General features: G+C 44.0%; 1 protein-coding gene across 1 annotated transcript in view; it reads right to left on the reverse strand.

Annotated features, from left to right (window-relative positions):
• The window catches only part of LOC137321559 (collagen alpha-1(XIX) chain-like), a 151,567-nt gene that overhangs the window by 85,765 nt on the left and 44,387 nt on the right, over window positions 1-21,415 (reverse strand). The window contains exons 11-13 of the mRNA XM_067983956.1: window positions 8,941-8,985; window positions 8,783-8,836; window positions 6,366-6,419 (exon numbers count right to left, since the gene is read on the reverse strand). Of these exons, the coding sequence (XP_067840057.1) occupies window positions 6,366-6,419; window positions 8,783-8,836; window positions 8,941-8,985 (153 nt within the window). The remainder of the gene's footprint in view (window positions 1-6,365; window positions 6,420-8,782; window positions 8,837-8,940; window positions 8,986-21,415) is intronic.

Raw genomic sequence — 21,415 nt, forward strand, 5'->3', positions numbered from 1 at the left:
AAAATACTAAATCAGTGGCAGAGGATTCAAGCAGGAATCCAATCTCAGGGTTTGGATGAAAAACAAACTGCTCAAGTTTCACTCTCATGATATCACTTGACTCTCTGGGGGTATTTTTAACCTATGCCACCTGACGGGAAGCTGACGGGATCGGGTCAGCCGCCCGTTTTACGTCCTGCCTGATTTTAATCTCCATTGACTTCATTGGAGAAGTCGGGAGGGGTGGAAAACGAGCAGCTGACCCGAACCCGCCCGTTTCCTGCCCGGCCAGTTTGGTTAAAATTACCCCCAATGGGGGTAATTTAAACTTTTGGTGATGGTGTCAAACGGGCGATATCGGATCTGCCGCCCGCCGTACATCTCTCCCGACGAAAATTACACAGAATTACATAGAATTTACAGCACAGAAACAGGCCATTCGGCCCAACAGGTCTGTGCCAGTGTTTATGCTCCACACGAGCCTCCTCCCACCTTACATCATCTAACCCCATCAGCATATCCTTCTATTCCTTTCTCCCTCATGTATTTATCCAGCTTCCTCTTAAATGCATCTATGTTATTCTCTTCAACCACTCCAACGTGTTAAACTGCTCTGCTTCCTGGCGTGAGCTCGGCAGAGGATCGGTGGAAACCCTGGTCATGCGTAATCTGGGTTTCCGCCAATTTCCTGCCGAAATTACGGCAGCCGATCAGGAGAACCTCTGAGGAAATTCCCAGTGTTCGTCTCTGAAAGATTCCCTTCTAGCAGGTCAATGTTACCAACCGATAGTTTTAATTAAGGTGACTGGACAGGTGGGATATTCCAATTTAGAATAATCTGAAATGGTCACAAAATAATAGAATTTTTCTGGGACTAGTTCAAATAGACTTTTCCAGAATTTTAATCAACGAGTTTCAAAACTCACGGTGCTAGTTTTAAAGTCGGTGTTTGTAAACATGCAGGCAGAGAAACACAGGACGCACATGACCCAAAGCATGCACATGTCCGCACACACACACAGCACATGTAAATATCCAGGACACACAGGAATATGTTGAAGTTCAAAGGAAATCTGATTAAATATTTGTCAGGTTATTAGAGGGTTGTGTCCACAAGTAGACAGATAGACATAATGGGGGCTAAATTGGGCCGTGTAGCGCCCGTAGTGTAGGCGCTACATGGGCTCCTAAGCCCCAAATATGGCATCCGAGATGCGCGTGCACACTTCCGGCGTGACATTCGTGGGACACCATCTTGGTAAAGCCGTTTCCACACGCGCACCTAACGAACGCCGGCAACATGTAAAGTAGGGAGATTTTGCGGTAGATCAGTGTGCAACGCTGATTTAAAGGGATCACTGCTATATTGGAACTCCACGCTTCAGTCAACGCACTGTCTTAACCTCGCACCGATGAACAGCTCTTAAACGGCATGGAGGACCCCCCCCACCACCGCTTTTAAAAGGCTTATGCATGAATTACAGGTTAGTTGCTGGATTATTGCTTCTGGCTGATGCATTTGTATCTGTTTTTGGAGGTCTCCTTTACTTGAATACTAGGACTAGGGGACATAGCCTAAAAATTACAGCCAGGGTGGTAGAAGTTTGGAATTCTCTTCCGCAAACGGCAGTTGATGCTAGCTCAATTGTTAATTTTAAATCTGTGATTGATAGATTTTTGTTAATCAAAGGTACTAAGGCAGGTATATGGAGTTAGGTCACAGATCAGCCATGATCTCATTGAAGGGTGGAACAGGCTTGAGGGGCTAAATGGCCTACTCCTGTTCCTATCTTCCTATGTTCCTATAATAAAGTTTCAATACTCTACAGGGAGTGGGCTAGCTAGCTGACAGGCAACAGCAAGAGCACGGGCAGAGTGGCAGGAGTGGAACAAGAATGCTGTCATCCTGAGAGAGGACAGCAGGTTCATATTTCGTGGAGCCACTGCCACTTTCTGCCTCCTGTTATGTGCCACCTTCTCCTGCAAGAAAGCGGGACGTGTGTTGGTGAATGTCCTGCAAGATGTTTGGGTGATGTGGCTGTCATGGTTGAATAGCTGCCAGTGTGTGTGACCTGTGAGTTGTGGGTGTGCGGCTTGCAACAGTGGTAATGTGTGAGGGTAAGAGGAAACATCTGATTGGGAAGGGTTGGGTTCTGATTGAAAGAGTTTGTTGGTAGATGGGTGACGGGGGGTGTAGTGTGTGGAGCAGTGGATGAGGCGAGTGGTGCAGTTGGTAGGAGATGCCACTTGACAGTCGAACTCACGCACCTTGACCACTCATGTCAAAGCATCGAACTGCATGCATGCTCATGGGTGCTCTGCTCCTGGCATTGATCTTGTCCCCTACTGCCTCCCACTGCCTCGGGAGCATATGTATGGAGAGCCTCTTGCCCCCTCTGTGGATATAGGATGCCCCTCCTTCTGTCCACCTCTTGCAGCAAGACCTCTAGTGCATCATCAGAGAATCTTGTTGCATGCACTCTCACAGGCCCGGTACAAACTCAGATCGACAGATTGGTGGGGTCTGGTTTGCGGATTGGATGATGTGGGATGTAGTTGTAAGCAACCTTTATTCAATGTTTTAAAATAAATCAAACAGTTTTTAAACATAAGGACAGGACCCGCATCTGTGTTTTACGTGTGCGATTTCTGATCTCCGTTCAGACTCCGTTCAGACCCGTATCTTATATTTTGAAAATATCAGAGTTCCGCAAACTTTGAGCAGTCGAGTTGTTGCTCATTAAAAATTCCAGAGGTCCCATCATCACCGTGCTGCACTATATTGCAGCACAGATTCACTTCACCATTGATTGCAGCCACAGTGCACCTCCCCTTTAAGAGGTGCAGGCTGCCTTTAAGTAGTGCTAGCCACTCCCAATATTGGGGCCCCCTGCTGATGCGTGCAACAACACAAAAGCGCAGGTAGCGCTGGCTGCACGGGGCAGCAATCATTGAAATCATCAGGCAGCATGAATGCGACATGCTGCCTGCATCACAACGAACGAGCGCGGGTTAATCACGCACCGTGATCCCAGCGCCCGTTTTTTGGGGGCTAACCAATTGAATCCTCAATAAGCTGCTGCTTCTAGTGGTGCGTCTGTGAAAAGATAAAAAAAAATAAGCAGGATTGTGCCTGCAGGCTCCATGGAACACTAAAAGCTAGTGGATAGGTACAAAAAATAATTGAAAAGGCTAATGGAATGTTGGCCTTTATCTCAAGGGGGCTGGAATACAAAGGGGTGGGAATTATGTTACAGCTTCAAATGTACAGGAAGAGACCTAAGGTGCAATATCAAAGCTCTGCCAATTAAAGCACAGCCATCCACCATCAAGCTTACAATTTCCTGTTCTGCTACAATTTTCTATCCATAACGTGCAGGCTGGCTTAATGTTACTCAAGGGTCACTGTGGCTGGGTTTTTGAAATTCCATCTTTCTGAGATTAACACAGCAATGCTACCCTCAATGTTCTTTGCAATTGTGACAGAGCGTGAACTTTTCGTCACGATGAATTCTCCTACTGAAACGAAAGCATCGGCTATATTTTTTTTGATGCAAACTAGAGGAAGACATTAATAAACTTGCAGAATGGGAGTGTAATTGGCAAATGAATTTCAATATAGATAAGTGTGAGGTGGCACATTTTGGTAGGAAGAATAAGGAGACCACATAATTCTTGGAAAGTAAGAGTTTAAATGGGGTTGAGGAGCAGAGGGATCTCGGGGTACAGATACAAATTGCTAGAAGTAGTAACGCTACTAATGCCATAAAAAAAAGCAAACAAAGCACTGGGGTTCATTTCTAGAGGGATAGAATTGAAAAGCAGGGAAGTTATGTTAAACATATATAGAACTTATATTAGACCACACTTGGAGTACTGTGAACAGTTCTGGTCTCTATATTATAAAAGGAATATAGAGGCACTGGAGAAGATGCAAAAAAGATTTACGAGGATGATACCAGAACTGAGAGATTTTACCTATCAGGAAAGATTGAACAGGCTGGGGCTCTTTTCTCTAGAAAAGAGAAGACTGAGTGGTGACCTGATAGAGGTCTTCAAGATTATGAAAGGGTTTGATAGGGTAGACGTGAAGAAGATATTTCCACTTGCGGGGGAGACCAGAACTAGGGGCCAAAATATAAATCAAAAGCAAAATATTGCGAATGCTGGAAATCTGAAATAAAAACAGAAAATGCTGGAAATACTCAGCAAGTCAGGCAGCATCTGTGGAGAAAAAAAACAGACTTGACGTTTCAGGTTCATGACCTTTCCTCAGAACTGGAACTTCTGACGAAAGGTCTTTGACCTGAAACGTTAACTCTGTTTCTTTCTCCACAGATGCTGCCTGACTTGCTGAATATTTCCAGCATTTTCTGTTTTCAGGCCATAAATATAAGATAGTCACTAATAAATCCAATAGGGAATTCAGGCGAAGCTTCTTTACCCAGAGAGTCATTAGAATGTGGAACTTGCTACCACAAGGAGTAGTTGAGGCAACTAGCATAGGTGCATTTAAGGGAAAGCTAGATAAGCACATGAGGAAGAAAGGACTAGAAGGATATGATGATGGGGTTAGTTGAAGAAGGGTGGGAGGAGGCTCGTGTGGAGCATAAACACTGGCATGGATCTGTGCTAAATGGCCTGTTTCTGTGCTGTACATTCTATGTAAGTTATATAAAGCTCAGGTTAGACCCCATTTAGAGTACTGCGTTCAGTTCTGGGCACTGCACCTCAGGAAGGATATATTGGCCTTGGAGGGGGTGCAGTGCGGATTCATCAAAATGATACCTGGCCTAAAAGGGTTACATTATGAGGACAGGTTGCATAGACTAATATTGTAATCCCTTGATTATAGAAGATTAAGGGGTGATCTAATTGAGATGTTTAAGATGATCAAAGGAGTTGATAAGATAAATAGAGAGAAACTATTTCCCCTGGTGGGGGAGTCCAGAACAAGGGAGCATAACCTTAAAATTAGAGCTAGGCCACTCAGGGGTGATGTCAGAAAGCACTTTTTTTGATATTCATTCATGGGATGTGGGCGGCACAGGCGAGGCCGGCATTTATTGCCCATCCTTAATTGCCCTTGAGAAGGTGGTGGTGAGCCGCCTTCTTGAACCACTGCAGTCCGTGTGGTGAAAGTTCTCCCACAGTGCTGTTAGGAAGGGAATTCCAGGATTTTGACCCAGCGACGATGAAGGAACGGTGATATATTTCCAAGTCAGGATGGTGTGTGACTTGGAGGGGAACATGCAGGTGGTGTTGTTCCCATGAGCCTGCTGCCCTTGTCCTTCTAGGTGGTAGAGGTCGTGGGTTTGGGAGGTGCTGCCGAAGAAGCCTTGGTGAGTTGCTGCAGTGCATCTTTTAGATGGTACACACTGCAGCTATGGTACGCTGATGGCGAAGGGAGTGAATGCCAATCAAGCGAGCTACTTTGTCCTGGATGGTATCGAGCTTCTTGAGTGTTGTTGGAGCTGCACTCATCCAGGCAAGTGGAGATTATTCCATCACACTCCTGACTTGTGCCTTGTAGATGGTGGAAAGGCTTTGGGGAGTCAGGAGGTGAGTCACTCGCTGCAGAATACCCAGCATCTGACCTGCTCTTGTAGCCACAGTATTTATGTGGCTGGTCCAGTTAAGTTTCTGGTCAATAGTGACCCCCAGGATGTTGATGGTGAGGGATTTTGCGATGGTAATGCCGTTGAATGTCAAGGGGAGGTAGTTAGACTCTCTCTTGTTGGAGATGGTCATTGCCTGGCACTTGTCTGGAGCGAATGTTACTTGCCACTTATCAGCCCAAGCCTGGATGTTGTCCAGGTCTTGCTGCATGTGGGCACAGACTGCTTCATTATCTGAGGGGTTGCGAATGGAACTGAACACTGCAATCATTTCTTCTTCACATTTCTTCACACAACGTGGAGTAGAAATCTGGAACTCTCTCCCCCAAAAAGCTGTTGAGGGTGGGGGTCAATTGGTAATTTCAAAACTGAGATTGATAGATTTTTGTTAGGCTAGGGTATTAAGGATTATGGAACCAAGACGTTAAGATAGAGATCAGCCATGATCAAATTGAATGGCGAAACAGGCTCGAGGGCCTGAATGGCCTAATCCTGCTCCTAGGTCCCAATCCCCATCAGGCAACAATGCAGAGCACAGTCTTTGTGCTTCCTCACAGGGAGGGACAAAACAAGCCAAGGCTTCTATGCATTTGTTAGTGGCTGGCTTAAGAACACTGGTGACAGAGGCTTAGAAGCAATTTGTTGCACCAATCTGGAAATGATGGATGGCTCGGGAACAAGTACGGATTGGGGGGGGGGGGGGGGGGGGTCGGCCCAGAAGCAACAATTCTTCTACGTATTCAAAATATATCTTCAAAACATACTTACTATTTCTCCTTTTAATCCTCTGGGACCCACAGGTCCTGGCAATCCTGGTCGACCCTGTGAAACAGATGATATTCAAATCCATGACACACAAACTGTGCTTTGAACGTACACGAAGAGACTGAGGTGCAATATCAAAGCTCTGCCAATTAAAGCACAGCCATCCACCGTCAAGCCTACACTCTCCTGTTCTGTCTACAATTTTATATCCATAGTGTGCAGGCTGGCTTAATGTTACTCAAGGGTCACTGTGGCTGGGTTTTTGAATTTTCATCTTTCTGAGACTGACACAGCAATGCTACCCTCAATGTTCTTTGCAATTGTGACACAGCGTGAACTTTTCATCGTGATGAATTCTCCTGCCGAAACGAAAGCATCGGCTATATTTTTTTTTGTTGCAATCTGTAACCTAAGAATTGTCAAGGTGAATGAAGGAACTCATGTGCTCTGGGTTAGATTGCACCTTGAATACTGTGAGCAGTCACTGAGACTCGAGGGAGTGCCCATGAGATAGTGCAAAAAGAGAGTCACAAAGCTAATCCCCAGCATCAGAGGACTGAATTATTAAACTTGAGTTACTCAACCTTGAAAAGAGGCAACTAAAAGGGAATTTCATAGAAGTATATAAGATATGAAATGGAGTATAAAAGGTAAAGCTAAACTATGACAGTGGGGCAAAGATTCAAATTGTCAGCAAATTCTTCCTTGTACACAATGGATTTTGTTTTTTTTAAAAATATTAATTCTCAGGATGTGGGCATCATTGGCAAGGTGGCATTACTACCCTTAGTTGCCCTGAGTTTGATACAACTGAATGATTTGCCTACATCCTTAGTTGCCCTGAGTTTGATACAACTGAATGACTTGCCAGGTCACTTCAGAGGGCAGTTTGTCAACCGCGTTGGTGTGGGGCTGGAGTCACATATAGACCAAACCAGGTAAGGATGGCAGGTTTCCTTCCCTAAAGGACAGTAGTAAACCAGTTGAGTTTTTATGACAATCCGACAGCTTTTTATTTCCAGATTTTTTAAAACCCAATTCAAATTCTCACACTGCCATGGTGGGATCTGAATCCTCATTCTCTGGATTAGTAGTCCAGGACTCTAGATTGCTAGTCCAGTATCATGACCACTATGCTACCGTACCACTACTTTGCAGGGTAGTGGAGGCAAATGCTCTGGAATCATTTAAGGATCAGCTGGATGCTATGGGTAGGGTTGCTAACCCTCCAGGATTGCCCTGGAGTCTCCAGGAATTAAAGATTAATCTCCAGGACACTGCTGCGAGCAATCCAGGGGAAAAATCATTGGGGCATTAAAAACAGTGTTTTTTTTACTTTCCTTTGAACACTTTTGATTATTAGTTATAAAAATATCGGACATGAGAAAAAAGGCTGTTTGACTGAAAGTGAAGGATCATCCAATCGGGTATTGAAGAATCTATTTGCTTTTCAATTGGCTGTGGGAGGGCAATGCACCATGAGGATGGGCGTGTTGGGCGACCAATGGCAGGAGTGAAGGGCCATGTGATGACACCTTCAGGAATACGTCCAACCAGAGTTGGCAACCCTAGCTATGGAAGGACTATAGTATTTTTCTGATAGACCACTTGGATGGAAAGCTGAATGGCCTTCCTATGTTATAATCTTTTGACTGTCTACTTTGGTAAGAGCCATGCTTGCAATTAGAATGAATCAGATAATGTTAGTTTGCTCCCCCCACACCCAGGAAAGCTGGGTCCTTCACCAAGTGGTCCAGTTACCAAATAACTAAGCTCCACTCCACAGCGGCAACCTGAGAGATGGCTTCAGCTGATTATGAAGTCTACACTGTAACCGCTGGAGTACCCTGCTATCAACAGAAAAAAAGCCACTTCCTACAATGCAGGAAGAAAATTGAGAGGGATTTATTTACCCAGAGAGTGGTTAGAATGTGGTTAGAACCACAAGGAGTAGTTGAGGGGAATAGCACAGATGTATTTAAAGGGAAGCTAGATAAGTACATGAGGGATAGAGGAATAAAAGGACATGTTGATAGGGTGAGATGAAGTAGGGTGGGAGGAGGTTCGTGTGGAGCATAAACACCGAATGGCCTATTTCTGTGATGTACATTCTATGTAAGGGATTGTTTTCAGTCAGCGCTAGCAGATTAAAGTGATCAGGTTTGTGAAATGATGGTTAGAATCAGATTTCTTCATCATTTTCTTTTCTTTTGTGCCAGGCTGCCAGGCAGATCTGTGAGCTTCCCTGCCACAGATTGATTTGCATATTGCAATGTTCAGAACACAATGAAATTGTTGTTGGGCAAATATTGACACCACTTACAAGAGTATTGTAAATGAACTGCTACATCAAACTATAATGTAACAAAGAATCAAACACACAGAAATCTCGCCATTAAAAATATCCTTGATATAAATACCTCCATGCCTGGTTTCCCACTCAGTCCAGGAAGGCCCGGCTCTCCCATTTCGCCCTTGAAAAGTGAGTAGGATTACAATAATCATTACCTAATAGTGGTAAAACAGTGAGTTTAACACAAGCAATCCAACTGAAAATAGATGCACATAACCATTCTACCTTTAAACCATGGACTCCCTGCTGTCCTTTATCTCCTTTAGGTCCCTATAAGGAAGCAAACACAGGTTGATGAGTATGAATTTTACCCCATTTAAACATCCAGTACAAAGTCAGACTAGACCCGAATTAGCTGAGTGTCTTTTCTGAATCTTTGCTGAGTGTTTCCAGCATTTTCTGTTTTTATTTCAGATTTCCAGCATCTGCAGTATTTTGCCTTTGTTTTCAGTGTTTTGTTTTAGTGTTGAATTCACTGCCGCTTCTCTTCCAGGATTGCCCCACCTTGAAGAAGTTCTGCTCTTCTCTCCGATGGGAATTCCATTTGTCTCTTTTACCTCGTTCACTTGGTGTGACTTCAGCTGTCTCAATTTCTCTACCCCACTCACTCACTTTAATCTATCTCCCTCTGAACTTGCAGCACTCCATTCCCTCAGGTCCAACCCTGACGTCGTCATTCTGATGAAAGGTCATTGACCTGGAATGGTATCTCTGTTTCTCTCTCCACCGATGCTGCCTGACCTGCTGAGTGTTTCCAGCATTTACTGCTTTTATTTCTACAGTAGTTGTAGTTTGGCCTTTATCTGACAATCAAAAAATTGTTTCATTGCTGTTGGTCTTGAACCTTCCTTTGTGACAAAGGCAGAAGTTATTGAAATACACATTGCAAGAATACATACAAGCCATTATAACAACTCAGACGAGTGAACCATTGATTAATTTTGAACCCTTTTACATTCTCTCTGGTGCCCACAGTCTCCCCGTGGCAGCTGAGAAGATAGCTAGGCTGTTCCCAGGCCTCTACCAATGCAGTCCTGCTGAATACTTTCCCTCTGATTTTCCTGCACCTCCCCTGCCCCCAATGGGAAATGCTTGGCCTCCGCTGGCAATTTCCCACTGCGGCAGGGCTGTGATTGGAATGTCAGTGCTATAGGAACATAGGAACAGGAGTAGACCATTCAGCCTCTCGAGCCTGTTCTGCCATTCAATTAGATCATGGCTGATCTGTATCTTTACTCCATCTACCTGCCTTGGTTCTGTAACCCTTAATACCCTTACCGAACAAAAATCTATCAATCTCAGTTTTGAAATTTTCAATTGACCCCCCGCCTCAACAGCTTTTTGGGGGAGAGAGTTCCAGATTTCCACTCCCCCTTTATGTGAAGAAGTGCTTCCTGACATTCTAGCTCTAATTTTAAGATTATGTCCCCTTGTTCAGGACTCCCCCAGCAGGAGAAATAGTTTCCCCCTATCTACCCTATGAATTCCTTTAGCCCTTTTAGCCCTGGTATGGGGAATCGAATTTGTGTCTCCTCACTGATGTGGCATCATGCAATGGGGCTTATGTGTGGTGTGCTACTATGCTGCCCTAATTACTTTGGTGTTTCCAACAGCTTATGCTAGACATGCAGAAGGGTAATATTTCTTTCATTGGGCTTAGAGATTAGTATTGCACATCTCAGGGTTCACTGAGGTGGGGACCAGCAGTATAGCTGCATTCCTTTACACTCAGCAAAATAAAGCTGTGTTCATCAAAAACAGTTCACTATCACTATTCTGGCTTTTTTGGGGGGGAAAGAGCTGAGTCAAGTTGTCCTGAACCCATTTCACTGAGACTGTTCTGAAGCCATTTCACTGTGCAAGAAATGCGAGCAGGGATACAGATCTATACTTGCAGTAATTGCTCTTAATAGAACTTTTCCCGCGCCTCTGCAAAATGCCTTACAAGTCCAGTTACATGATTAAACCAATCAAACCAGTCAAAATATGATGTTAAAGAACTTCCTGCACATTGCAGAGGAAGAGAAACTCCAGCTTGTGAGTGGGCATCACAGGCTGGGAGATACATTGAACAGTGTTTGTCACATAAGATATTGATAAAGATGTGTCCAGATATTGAGAACAGGAGTGGTCGGTGATGGAATAGCTCGTTCCAAGCAATGCATGGTACTGATTCTAAAGCTGTCTGTAATCAGAAAACGTATGAGTGCAGGTATTTTGAGGTATATAAATACAGGGTACAAGTGTAAAGAGTTAATGATAAGTTTGTACAAAATTTTACTCAGGCTATAGTTAGAGTATTGTCTGCAATTTTTAGTGATCTATTATAGAAAGGGCATTAAAGCCATAGATTCACATTGGAAGTTCACCAGGCTGATGCCACGAATGAGAAGCAATAGTTATGAGGAGAGACTTAAGAGACAGGGACTATTTCTATTGGAGCAGAGAAGGCTAAGAAGAGAATTTATAGAGGTTTCTAAAGTTGTGATGGGTTTTGATAGAGTGAATAGGGAAAGACTACTTCCTCTGGTTGGGTATTTAATGATGAGGGATCATCAATTTAAAATCGTCACGGAGAGAGGTTAGGAGAAATTTATTTGCAGAGGTTTGCTGGAGCATGGAATGCTTTGCAACAGAGAGTGGTTGAGACAGGGGCCACTGCATCTTTAAAGGGAGAATTGGACAAATATTTCAAGCAGAGGAAAATACAGGGCTATGGGAGAGAGTGGAGCAGTAGGATTGCTCTAGGAGACAGAGTATGCTGAAAGGGCCCCTCCTGTGCTATAAACCTCTATGGGTCTATAGGATTGAGTCTGTGTCATACAGTTATTTAGAACTTAGCCTAGATTTTCTGTTAGATTTATGGCTGGGAGTTGGCATAATTCCAATTGAATGCAATGGAAAATTCCTTGTGAGCTGCTCCACCAGCTTTCTGCTTGTTCCCATTTCCAGGATATCTTTTCGGAAGTGACAAGAGGCTTAGAATGTGTCCATCCAAATATGGGTAGGCATATTCAAATAGAATGCAAATGATCAGAAATATATCATGTGACACAATTTTCATCGTTTGCACCCTAGAAATGCTGGAACCAAGGGACGCCTGTTCATTCCAGTCAGTTAACATTGTTATGACTATCAGGGGGATCATGTTAAATTTAAATGGCCTACAAGTCCATGCAATTGATTGCAGAGTGCCACAGATGCCTTTCTTTAACACTTTTGGAAGGTTGCCTTCCAAGGCCTGCCACAACTAGTCTCCACCCTCTCTCCAGGTAAATGACATAGAGGCCAGGAAATTGGCCTGAGTCAGGGGTGTATCCTTGTGGTGAAGTGCAGGTCCTGCCCTTGCTGCACTTCTGCCGGAGTAACAGCTAAACTGAAGATCTAGGCCCATTTCCCTGGGAACAAGGACATTGAGTAGCAAAACAACACATGGATAGTCCAACTATTTTGGAATGAGGATTTTGGGGGACTCGTGGTGAAAATCAATGAAATTACTGAACATTACAGGGAGCTAAAGAGGAGTCCCAGGCTTTTGCGACCAGGGTTTTTAATCATTAACCATTGAAGTGGACAATATGAATGGATTCAAGAGGCAATTTGATGTATTTCTGAAGATAGAAGAGTTTGAGGGTTACGATCAGAAGGTGTGTATAAGGGGCTCATTTATCAAAAAGGGATGAGCTTATTGGGCTTCTTAGCCTTTTCTTTAAAAGTTAAAGAAAGAACTTACATTTATGTAGTGCCTTTCATGACCTCAGGACATCCCAAAATGCTTTACAGCCAATGAAATACTTTTGAAGTGAAGTCACTCTTATAATGTAGGAAACACGGCAGCCAGTTTGCATAGCAAGGTCCCACAAACAGCAACGAGATAATGACCAGATAATCTGTTTTTACTGATATTGGTTGAGGGATAAATATTGGTCAGGACACTGGGGAGAACTCCCCTGCTGTTCTCCAAAATAGTGCCATGGAATCTTTCACGTCCACCTGAGAGGGCAGACGGGACCTCGGTTTAACGTCTCATCCAAAAGATGGCACCTCCAACAGTGCAGCGCTCCTTCAGTACTGCACTGGGTAGTGTCAGCCTAAAATATGTGCTCAAGTCTCTGGAGTGGGGCTGACAAATTCTCCTGACCTCCATCCCCTTCCCTATCTCTCCAGTCAGCTCCAGTCAAGCAAAGGAAAAGTTCTACAGAAAGGTAGTTTGGACAAAGTGTTACTGGGAATGAAATTGCTGAAGTCTTGGTTTCAGGTCACTGAACTGCCACTAACACAGCTAATGACTGACAATGTTGAGGATGCTATATTGCCAGGGTTTCAATTGCTAGGATCTGGCAGTCTGACAGCAGCCAGAAACATGAGATCTGGCTGGATTCCAGGCTGAGGAACTTTGCCGATGATTTATTTCAAAACAGCTAAGTAATGGGACTTTCAATAAAGTAAAATTTCTAGGCAGTATTTGCATTAAGCTTGAATTTTTCCCATAGGTGAAGGCAGGGAGCAAAAAACAAAAAGCTGACAAAAGTATATTTGTAAAAATGCTTTTCTTTGAATTGCTTGTAAAGAAATTTTGGAATCAGAAATAAAATAATCATTACAGATTTGAACTATCTGAAGCATTTACTGCAGCTCAAAATCAATCAGTCAAATGGATTTTATTCTAATTTATTATATTACTCGGTTCCTAAAATGAAGATCTTGCCATTTCTCTTCTAAAAATTAAAGAATTATGATTAGCATTAACTTCATAGAATCATTGACGTTTACAACACAGAATGAGGCTATTCACCCCATCGTGTCTGTGCCAGCTCTTTGCAAGAGCAATCCAAAACTCTTAACAATTGTTCCATATCCTTCTCTAGTGCACCTACATTCTCAGTTTCAATTATTTGTAAACACTGATGCAATGTATTTATTTAATATCTTGCCCATACTTTCATACTGCAAATTGACCCTCTCCTTTTGTCCCTAAGCAATCCTACCCTCTGATTGATAGGGAGGGAGAAAACTTGTGTGAAGCATAAACACCGGCATGGACCTGTTGGGCCGAATAGCCTGTTTCTGTGTTGTACGTTCTATGTAATTCTGTGTAATTCTCTTTTCAATTATTCTTTTACTTTTTATATGCTTATAGATGCCCTTACTTTTTCCTCATATATTATCTGGTAACCTTTTCTAATATACTCTCTTCGTCCTTCCAATCTCCATTTTCACTTTCTGTATTTCTCATGATAATCTTTATATTGTTAGGCCTAATTTTATCATATGCCTCCCTTTTACATTTCACTTTAGTTTTAATTTCTCTATTTATCCACCAGTTTATTATTTGATACACCCCCTTTTCACCTTATAGGTATTTTGGACTCTATCCATTCTTATATTTGAAGATTTCCCACTGTTGATTTGTTACCCTGTTTGCTAATTTTTCTTGGGCCACATTCCCTTTTATCTCATTGAAATTTGTCTTTTTCCAGTTCAGCACCCTTGTCTTAGACTCTTCATTACTGTTTTCTATTCATACATTGAACCTAACTATGTTGCGGTTGCTATTTCCCAATTGTTTTCTTACTCTCACATTAGTTATTTGCTCCACTTCACTTCCCAGAATTAAATCAAGCAATGGTCCTTTTCTTGTTGGATTAGAAATGTACTGATCTAAGACGCAGTCCTGGATTCATTATAAAAACCATTTCCCACTTTGACCACATGCCTTACCCTTTTTCCAGGCTATTTTGAAACAGTTAATTTCACCCAATATTATTGGCCTGTTGTTATTACACTTCTCTTTGAACTGTCTACAGATCTCCCCCTCTATCTCATCTCCACTGCCTGGTGGCTTGTAACGCACTGAAGAATTCTACCATTTCCTCACCTATTTGTTAACGATATCAATATGGATGCTGGGGGTAATTTTAACCTATCCTTCCCGGCTTCAATGAAGTTAAATTGTGCGGTGTGTAAACATGTGGCCGATCAGATTGGGTCAATTTCCCGTTGGGTGGGTTAAGTTAAAATTACCCCCATGGTCTTAACATTCTTACATTCTAGCACTGTGACACTATCACAGCCATCCCACCACCTTTCTCCCTCCTTATTTCATCTGAAGATGTTATAACCAAGAATATTAAGTTCACAGTCCTGTCCATACATAAGCCACAGCTCTGTTATAGCTACTGTGTCATATCCCTCCATTATTATGAATGTATCTAACACTCCGGTTTTGTTTTGAATGTTTGTCCATTCACATACATACCACTCAATCTTGACTCCAATTTCTTTGGAATACTGATTCTTATTCTTTCTCCTGCTTTTCTCACTTAATTTTTTGATATCCCTTCTATTACAGTGTTCTTATTTCATTACCTGACAGCCTCTTCCTATCCCTTTCTCCTCTGATAATGTTTGCTCACTATTAACCAGCTAAGCCTTCTGCTTCTATTCCATTAGCTTTATCAATCCTGTCCCCTCTCTAGTCTCGATCTTGACTTTCCCCACGCCCTGTCATATTAGTTTAAATCCTCCTCCATTGCTCTGTTTACCCTCTCCACAAGCATATTGGGGCTGTGTCAGCTGAAGGCCATCCCTTCACGATAGCCTTCCCTACCTTCAGAACTTGCTTCAATGTCCCAAGAATGTGAACTCTGGCCTCCTGCACCAGCCCTGCAGCAACCCATTGACCTTCCTAATCTCCCGCTCCGTTACCTGTCCAGTGTGTGGCACGGGAAGCAACCTGGAGAACTTACGCTCTTGTTTTTTCAATTTGTGCCTAACTCCCTGCAAAATCTCAAACATACTTCTATCTATGTCATTGGTTCCAACAGCGGATCACGACTTGACTGCACTCCCTCCCTTTCCAGAAATGTTTTCACCCATTTTTTGATGTCCTTCATCCTGGCACCAGGAAGGCAGCACACTATATGGGACTCTCAGTCATGGCTGCAAAATAAAAGTTATTTATACTCACACTATAGCACCTCCCACTATTACCACCCTCCTATTCTTACCCTCTTCCTCTCTCTCAGGCCCTCCCCTCCAGGTAGTCCCTTGCTCCACAGGTTTTTTCATTTTGTTCTGACCATTTATGTTACATAGTATTTATTTACAGCACAGACACAGGCCTTTAGGGCCAACAGGTCTATGCCGGCATTTATGTTCCCCCTGAGCCTCCTTCCACCTTACTTCATCTCACCCTATCAACATATCCTTCTATTCCTTTCTCCCTCATGCATTTATGTAGCTTCCCCTTAAATACATCTAAGCTAATCGCCTCAACTACTCCTTGTGATAGCGAGTTCCACATTCTCCCCACTCTCTGAGTAAAGAAGTTTCTCCTGAATTCTTTATTGGATTTATGAGTGATTATCTTATATTGATGGCCTCTAGTTTTAGACTCCCCGCAGGGACCAATATACAGGGCGACCAGGTGTCCTAGTTTGACTGGAGTAGTCAATGTGCATCTTGGTATTTTGGAAGATTATTTTCAAGGACACTCTTTCGCCTCCTCTGGTTATTCGTTTCAAGTTGTTAGCTTGAAATTGATAAAAAGGACATGCTAAAATAAAATTAATAAGGAATTCCGACGATCCATCCACTGACTCACTGCAATAGATCATTGGAATGATGGATGAGAGAGAATGACTACTGAGGTAGCTTTTGGGGAAATTACATTCTGGTTGGTTTGTTGAAAACCCAAATGTCACTTTGTTTTTCCTCTGAAATATGAAAACATCCAAAATCATTGTATCAAAGTATGTTACTGCACAGTAGGAGGCCATTCGGCCCATCATGCCTGTGCTGGCTCTTTGAAAGAGCTATCCAATTAGTCCCACTCTCCTGCTCTTTCCCCGTATCCCTGTAATTTTTTTCACTTCAAGTATTTATCCAATTCCCTTCTGAAAGTTATTATTGAATCTGCTTCCACCATCCTTTCAGGCAGTGAATTCCAAATCATAACTACTCTCTGCAAAAGAAAATGTTTCCTCATGTCGCCTCTGTTTCTTTTGCCAATCATCTTAAATCTGTCTCCTCTGATTACCGACCCTTCTGTCACTGGAAATTGTAAACAATTTTACAACACCAAGTTATAGTCCAACAAATTTATTTTAAATTTCACAAGCTTTCGGAGGCTTCCTCCTTCCTCAGGTGAATGGTGTCCACACCATTCATCTGAGGAAGGAGGAAGCCTCCGAAAGCTTGTGAAATTTAAAATAAATTTGTTGGACTATAACTTGGTGTTGTAAAATTGTTTACAATTGTCAACCCCAGTCCATCACCGGCATCTCCACATCATCACTGGAAATAGTTTCTCCTTATTTACTCTATCAAAACCGTTCATGATTTTGAGCATCTCTATCAAATCTCCCCTTAGCCGTCTCTGTTCTAAGGAGAACAACCCCAGCTTCTCTGGTCTCGCCACATAACTGAAGTCCCTCGTTCCTGGTACCATTCTAGTAAATCTCTTCTGCACCTTCTCTAAGGACTTGATGTCTTTATACTAAAGTATGGTGCCCAGAATTGAACCCAATACTCCAGTTGAGACCTAATCAGTGTTTTATAAAGGTTTAGCATAACTTCCTTGCTTTTGTACTCTATGCCTCTATTAATAAAGCCCAGGATTCCAAATGATTTTTTTAACGGCCTTCTCAACTTGTCCTGTCACCTTCAAAGATTTGTGTACATATACCCCCAGGTCTCTCTAGTCCTGCACTCCCTTTAAAATTGTACCATTTAGTTTATATTGCCTCTCCTCATTCTTCCTACCAAAATGTATCACTTCACACTTCACTGCGTTAAATTTCATCTGCCATGTGTTTGTCCATTTCGCCAGTCTGTCTATGACCTCCTGAAGTTTGCTGCTATCCTCCACATTATTTACTACATTCCTGAGTTTCGTGTCATCTGCAAACTTTGAAATTATACCCTGTATACCCAAGTCCAGGTCATTAATATAGATCAAAAAGAGCAATGGTCCCAATATCATCCCCTTGGGAACACCACTGAATACTTCCCTCCAGTCTGTTCACCACTGCTCTCTGCTTTCTGTACCCTAGCCAATTTTGTACCCACACTGCCACTGTCCATTTAATCCCATGGGCTTTAATTTTGAACCAGAGTGTACCATTTTCAATGTAGGAATTCCAAATTCTCTGAGGCAACCTGTCCCCAGACTCCCAGAAAAGCACCAAAATCTGGCATCCACATGAGGGGAGAGAACGTGTGGAAGCAGAACACACAATTGTAAACTTGCTGCCTACAGCCCTGACTAGGATGATCCCATGCTCAATAAGACAGGGATGAGGTGGGGGGAGAAATACACACGTGAACACAAACACACACAAGAAAGAAATAGTAGAATGACCCCAAGCACCAACACCCACCCCCGACTCCAACCCGATAGGGACCCATCATTGGAAGGCAGTGCTGGCATGGCAATCTGCACCCTTGATGTTGACCTGTGTTTTACTACTTCTGAGCCCTGGACCCTGCTCCTCTTTGTCATTTCCACCTGCCTTACCTTCCACCCCCTCCCCCACTGCCTCAGCTATTCACACATTCTGGGGTAGAAATTGGTTATGGTCCATTTTCAGGCTCACACGGAACACGTATCCCAACCGCAAGGCGTGAAATTGGGCCTTGGGCCTCATTTGCCTAATTTGGGTGAGCTGTCGACGCATGTCGCCCACTTTGCCTGCGCAGATGTCAGACTGCCTACCTGCCTCGCTAGCAGTGGTCTGAAGGTAAGCCTCGGAACCTGAGCATGAGTAGCGGCAATGGGGGGGAGGGGTCCCTTATTTATATATGTAAGGAATCTAATGTTTGTTTTAGCACTCTAAGATAAAAGATCTTTAAAAATCAAGATCATTTCTATTTTCTCTCCTTCTATTTGAGGTCTTCCTTCGCTGTGCACCATTCTGGGTCATGAGAGTGGGGAGCTGAGCTGCATCAGCCCTTCCTGATTTTCCTTGCCCCTCTGTAGAAGAAATATCTTAGCTTTCCTCTGTGACTCCCTGCGCGTAAGTGGCTGAGATCAGCAATTCACCGCACAATAAATCGTGGGTATACCCAAGTGCCAATGCCCTTTCACACTCAAACATTCTGGTCCATCCACTTTTCCTCTCATTCCAAATTTTCTTTTCCGATGTTGGCTAATTTCCAACAAAATAAGTTCTTTTTTAAATATGTGCTCAGCAAGGTGAGTGGTCAGTGCTCTCCATTTTGAGCACCCCAGGTCAGATAAAGAATATTTAAGTGTAGAGAAAGAACTTCTATTTATATAGGGCCTTTCCTCAGTTTGCTCCAAAGCACTTTACATTGGGCTCAATTTTGAAATGGTGGCAGGATGGCAGCAGGGCGGGGGGGGATGGGGTGGTGGTGAAGGTGCGCGTGGCAAACCCGCATAAAAAAAAACGTACCTTTTCCGACGTGATCGCGATGTAATTGATGGTGGTTAAAGTTGTTTCCGGGTTTCGCGCCCGGCAGCCAGCCTGATTGACTGGCTGGCTGCCAACAGGAGCTGCAACGCCGAGGTAGGGGGAGAGAAAGAGAGAGAGAGAGACGTCATCCGGCGCTGGAACAGAGAGTGGGGGGCGCTGAAGATTGTGGGGGGGGTGGGGGGAAGAGGGGACGATCGGTGGGGGGAGGGGAGAGGGGAAGATCGGGGGAGGGGGAGATCGGGGGGAGAGGGTTAAGAGGGGGAGATCAGAGCGGGAGACATAGGGGGGGAGAGAGGGACATCGGAGAGGAGGACATGGGACATCGAAGCAGGGGGTGCAGGTGACATCGGTGGAAAGGTAGGTTTATTTTGTTTTTTAACTTTGTGCAATGGTTTTTTATTTAATATATTTACTTTATTTTTGCCTAATCCGACCCTTCCCATCTGGTTTCACCAGGCGTGAATCGGAAGCCGTGGGAAAGCAGCCCAGGTAAGTTTAAAATCGGTTTAACTATCTACTATGTCAGAAATGAAGTACCTTAAGTACCTCAATGAGGTACATTTGGTTATTTAACTATCATCCTGTCGGCTTTAATTGCAGGCGGGACTTCCGCATTCAGGAAGCGTGCGCACACAGGCGCGTCTGTGGGAAACCCGGAAGTCGACGTGTTGGGGCCGGCTTCTTCACCCGCTTGGGATTTTCCCGATTTTCAAAGCCCCCCTGCCCCCGCAATTTGATTTGAAAATCGGGGCCATTATTTGTAGATGCAGCATAAAACGCCCTCTGCTCAGCCTCAGAAGAATAACTCCGACTGAGCAGTGCGACATTTTTGCATTAGTCATACCAGCCATCTTGTGGCTTAGCTTCGGTACCAAATTAGGACGTGAAGCTGGATTGAGGCTGCCCAACTCGTTTCGCCAAAAAACCCTTACCAGCCAGCAGAAGGAGATTTTAATCCCTTCGGTCTGGGCTGGACTTGAACCCAGGCTCCAGGCATGAAAGGACAGGCCCCAAACCACTGCAACAGCCAATATCCTGAAAGAATGAGGGTCTATTTGGTAGGTGTTTTCCTTGGGAGGTTGCAGGGGATATGTATGAACCCTATCACGAGATCACAGGCATGCCTCCGTTCAGTGGGCAACAGATGTCTCTATTGAGCCGGGGGGAGATGAGGAGAAATGTTTTTACGCAGTGACGGGTAAGGTAGCATAGTGGTTATGTTACTGGGCTAGTAATCCAGAGGCCTGGACTAAAATCCAGAGTCATGAGTTCAAATCCCGCCACGGCAGCTGGCAAATTTAAATTCAATTAATTAATTAAATTCAATTAATTAAACAAAAAAAAAATCTGGAATTAAAATACTGGTATCAGTAATGATGGTCATGAAACTACCGGATTGTCGTAAAAACCCATCTGGTTCACTAATGTCCTTTAGGGAAGGAAGCCTGCCGCCCTTACCCGGTCTGGCCTATACGTGACTCCAGACCCACAGCAATGTGGTTGATTCTTAATTGCCCTCTGAAATGGCCTAGCAAGCCACTCAGTTGTAAAATCTCGCTACGAAAAGTCATAATAAGAATAAAACCGGACGGTCCACCCGGCATCGGACCACGAGGCACCGGACACGACAACGGCAAAACACCAAGCCCAGTCGACCCTGCAAGGTCCTCCTTACTAACATCTGGGGACTTGTGCCAAAATTGGGAGAGCTGTCCCACAGACTAGTCAAGCAACAGCCTGACATAGCCATACTTACAGAGTCATATCTTTCAGCCAATGTCCCAGACTCTTCCATCACCATCCCTGGGTATGTCTTGTCCCACCGGCAGGACAGACCCACCAGAGGTGGCGGTACAGTGATATACAGTCAGGAGGGAGTGGCCCTGGGAGTCCTCAACATTGACTCTGGACCCCATGAAATCTCATGGCATCAAGTCAAACATGGGCAAGGAAACCTACTGCTGATTACCACCTACCGTCCTCCCTCAGCTGATGAATCGGTCCTCCTCCATGTTGAGAAGCGCTGAGGGTAGCAAAGACTCAAAATGTACTCTGGGTGGGGGACTTCAATGTCCAAGAGTGGCTCGGGAGCACCACTACTGACCGAGCTGGCCGAGTCCTGAAGGACATAGCTGCCAGACTGGGCCTGCGGCAGGTGGTGAGCGAACCAACACGAGGGAAAAACTTACTTGACCTCATCCTCACCAATCTACCTGTCGCAAATGCATCTGTCCATGACAGTATTGGTAGGAGTGACCACC

This window comes from Heptranchias perlo, chromosome 5 (assembly GCF_035084215.1).
Source record: "Heptranchias perlo isolate sHepPer1 chromosome 5, sHepPer1.hap1, whole genome shotgun sequence".
Taxonomy (NCBI): domain Eukaryota; kingdom Metazoa; phylum Chordata; class Chondrichthyes; order Hexanchiformes; family Hexanchidae; genus Heptranchias; species Heptranchias perlo.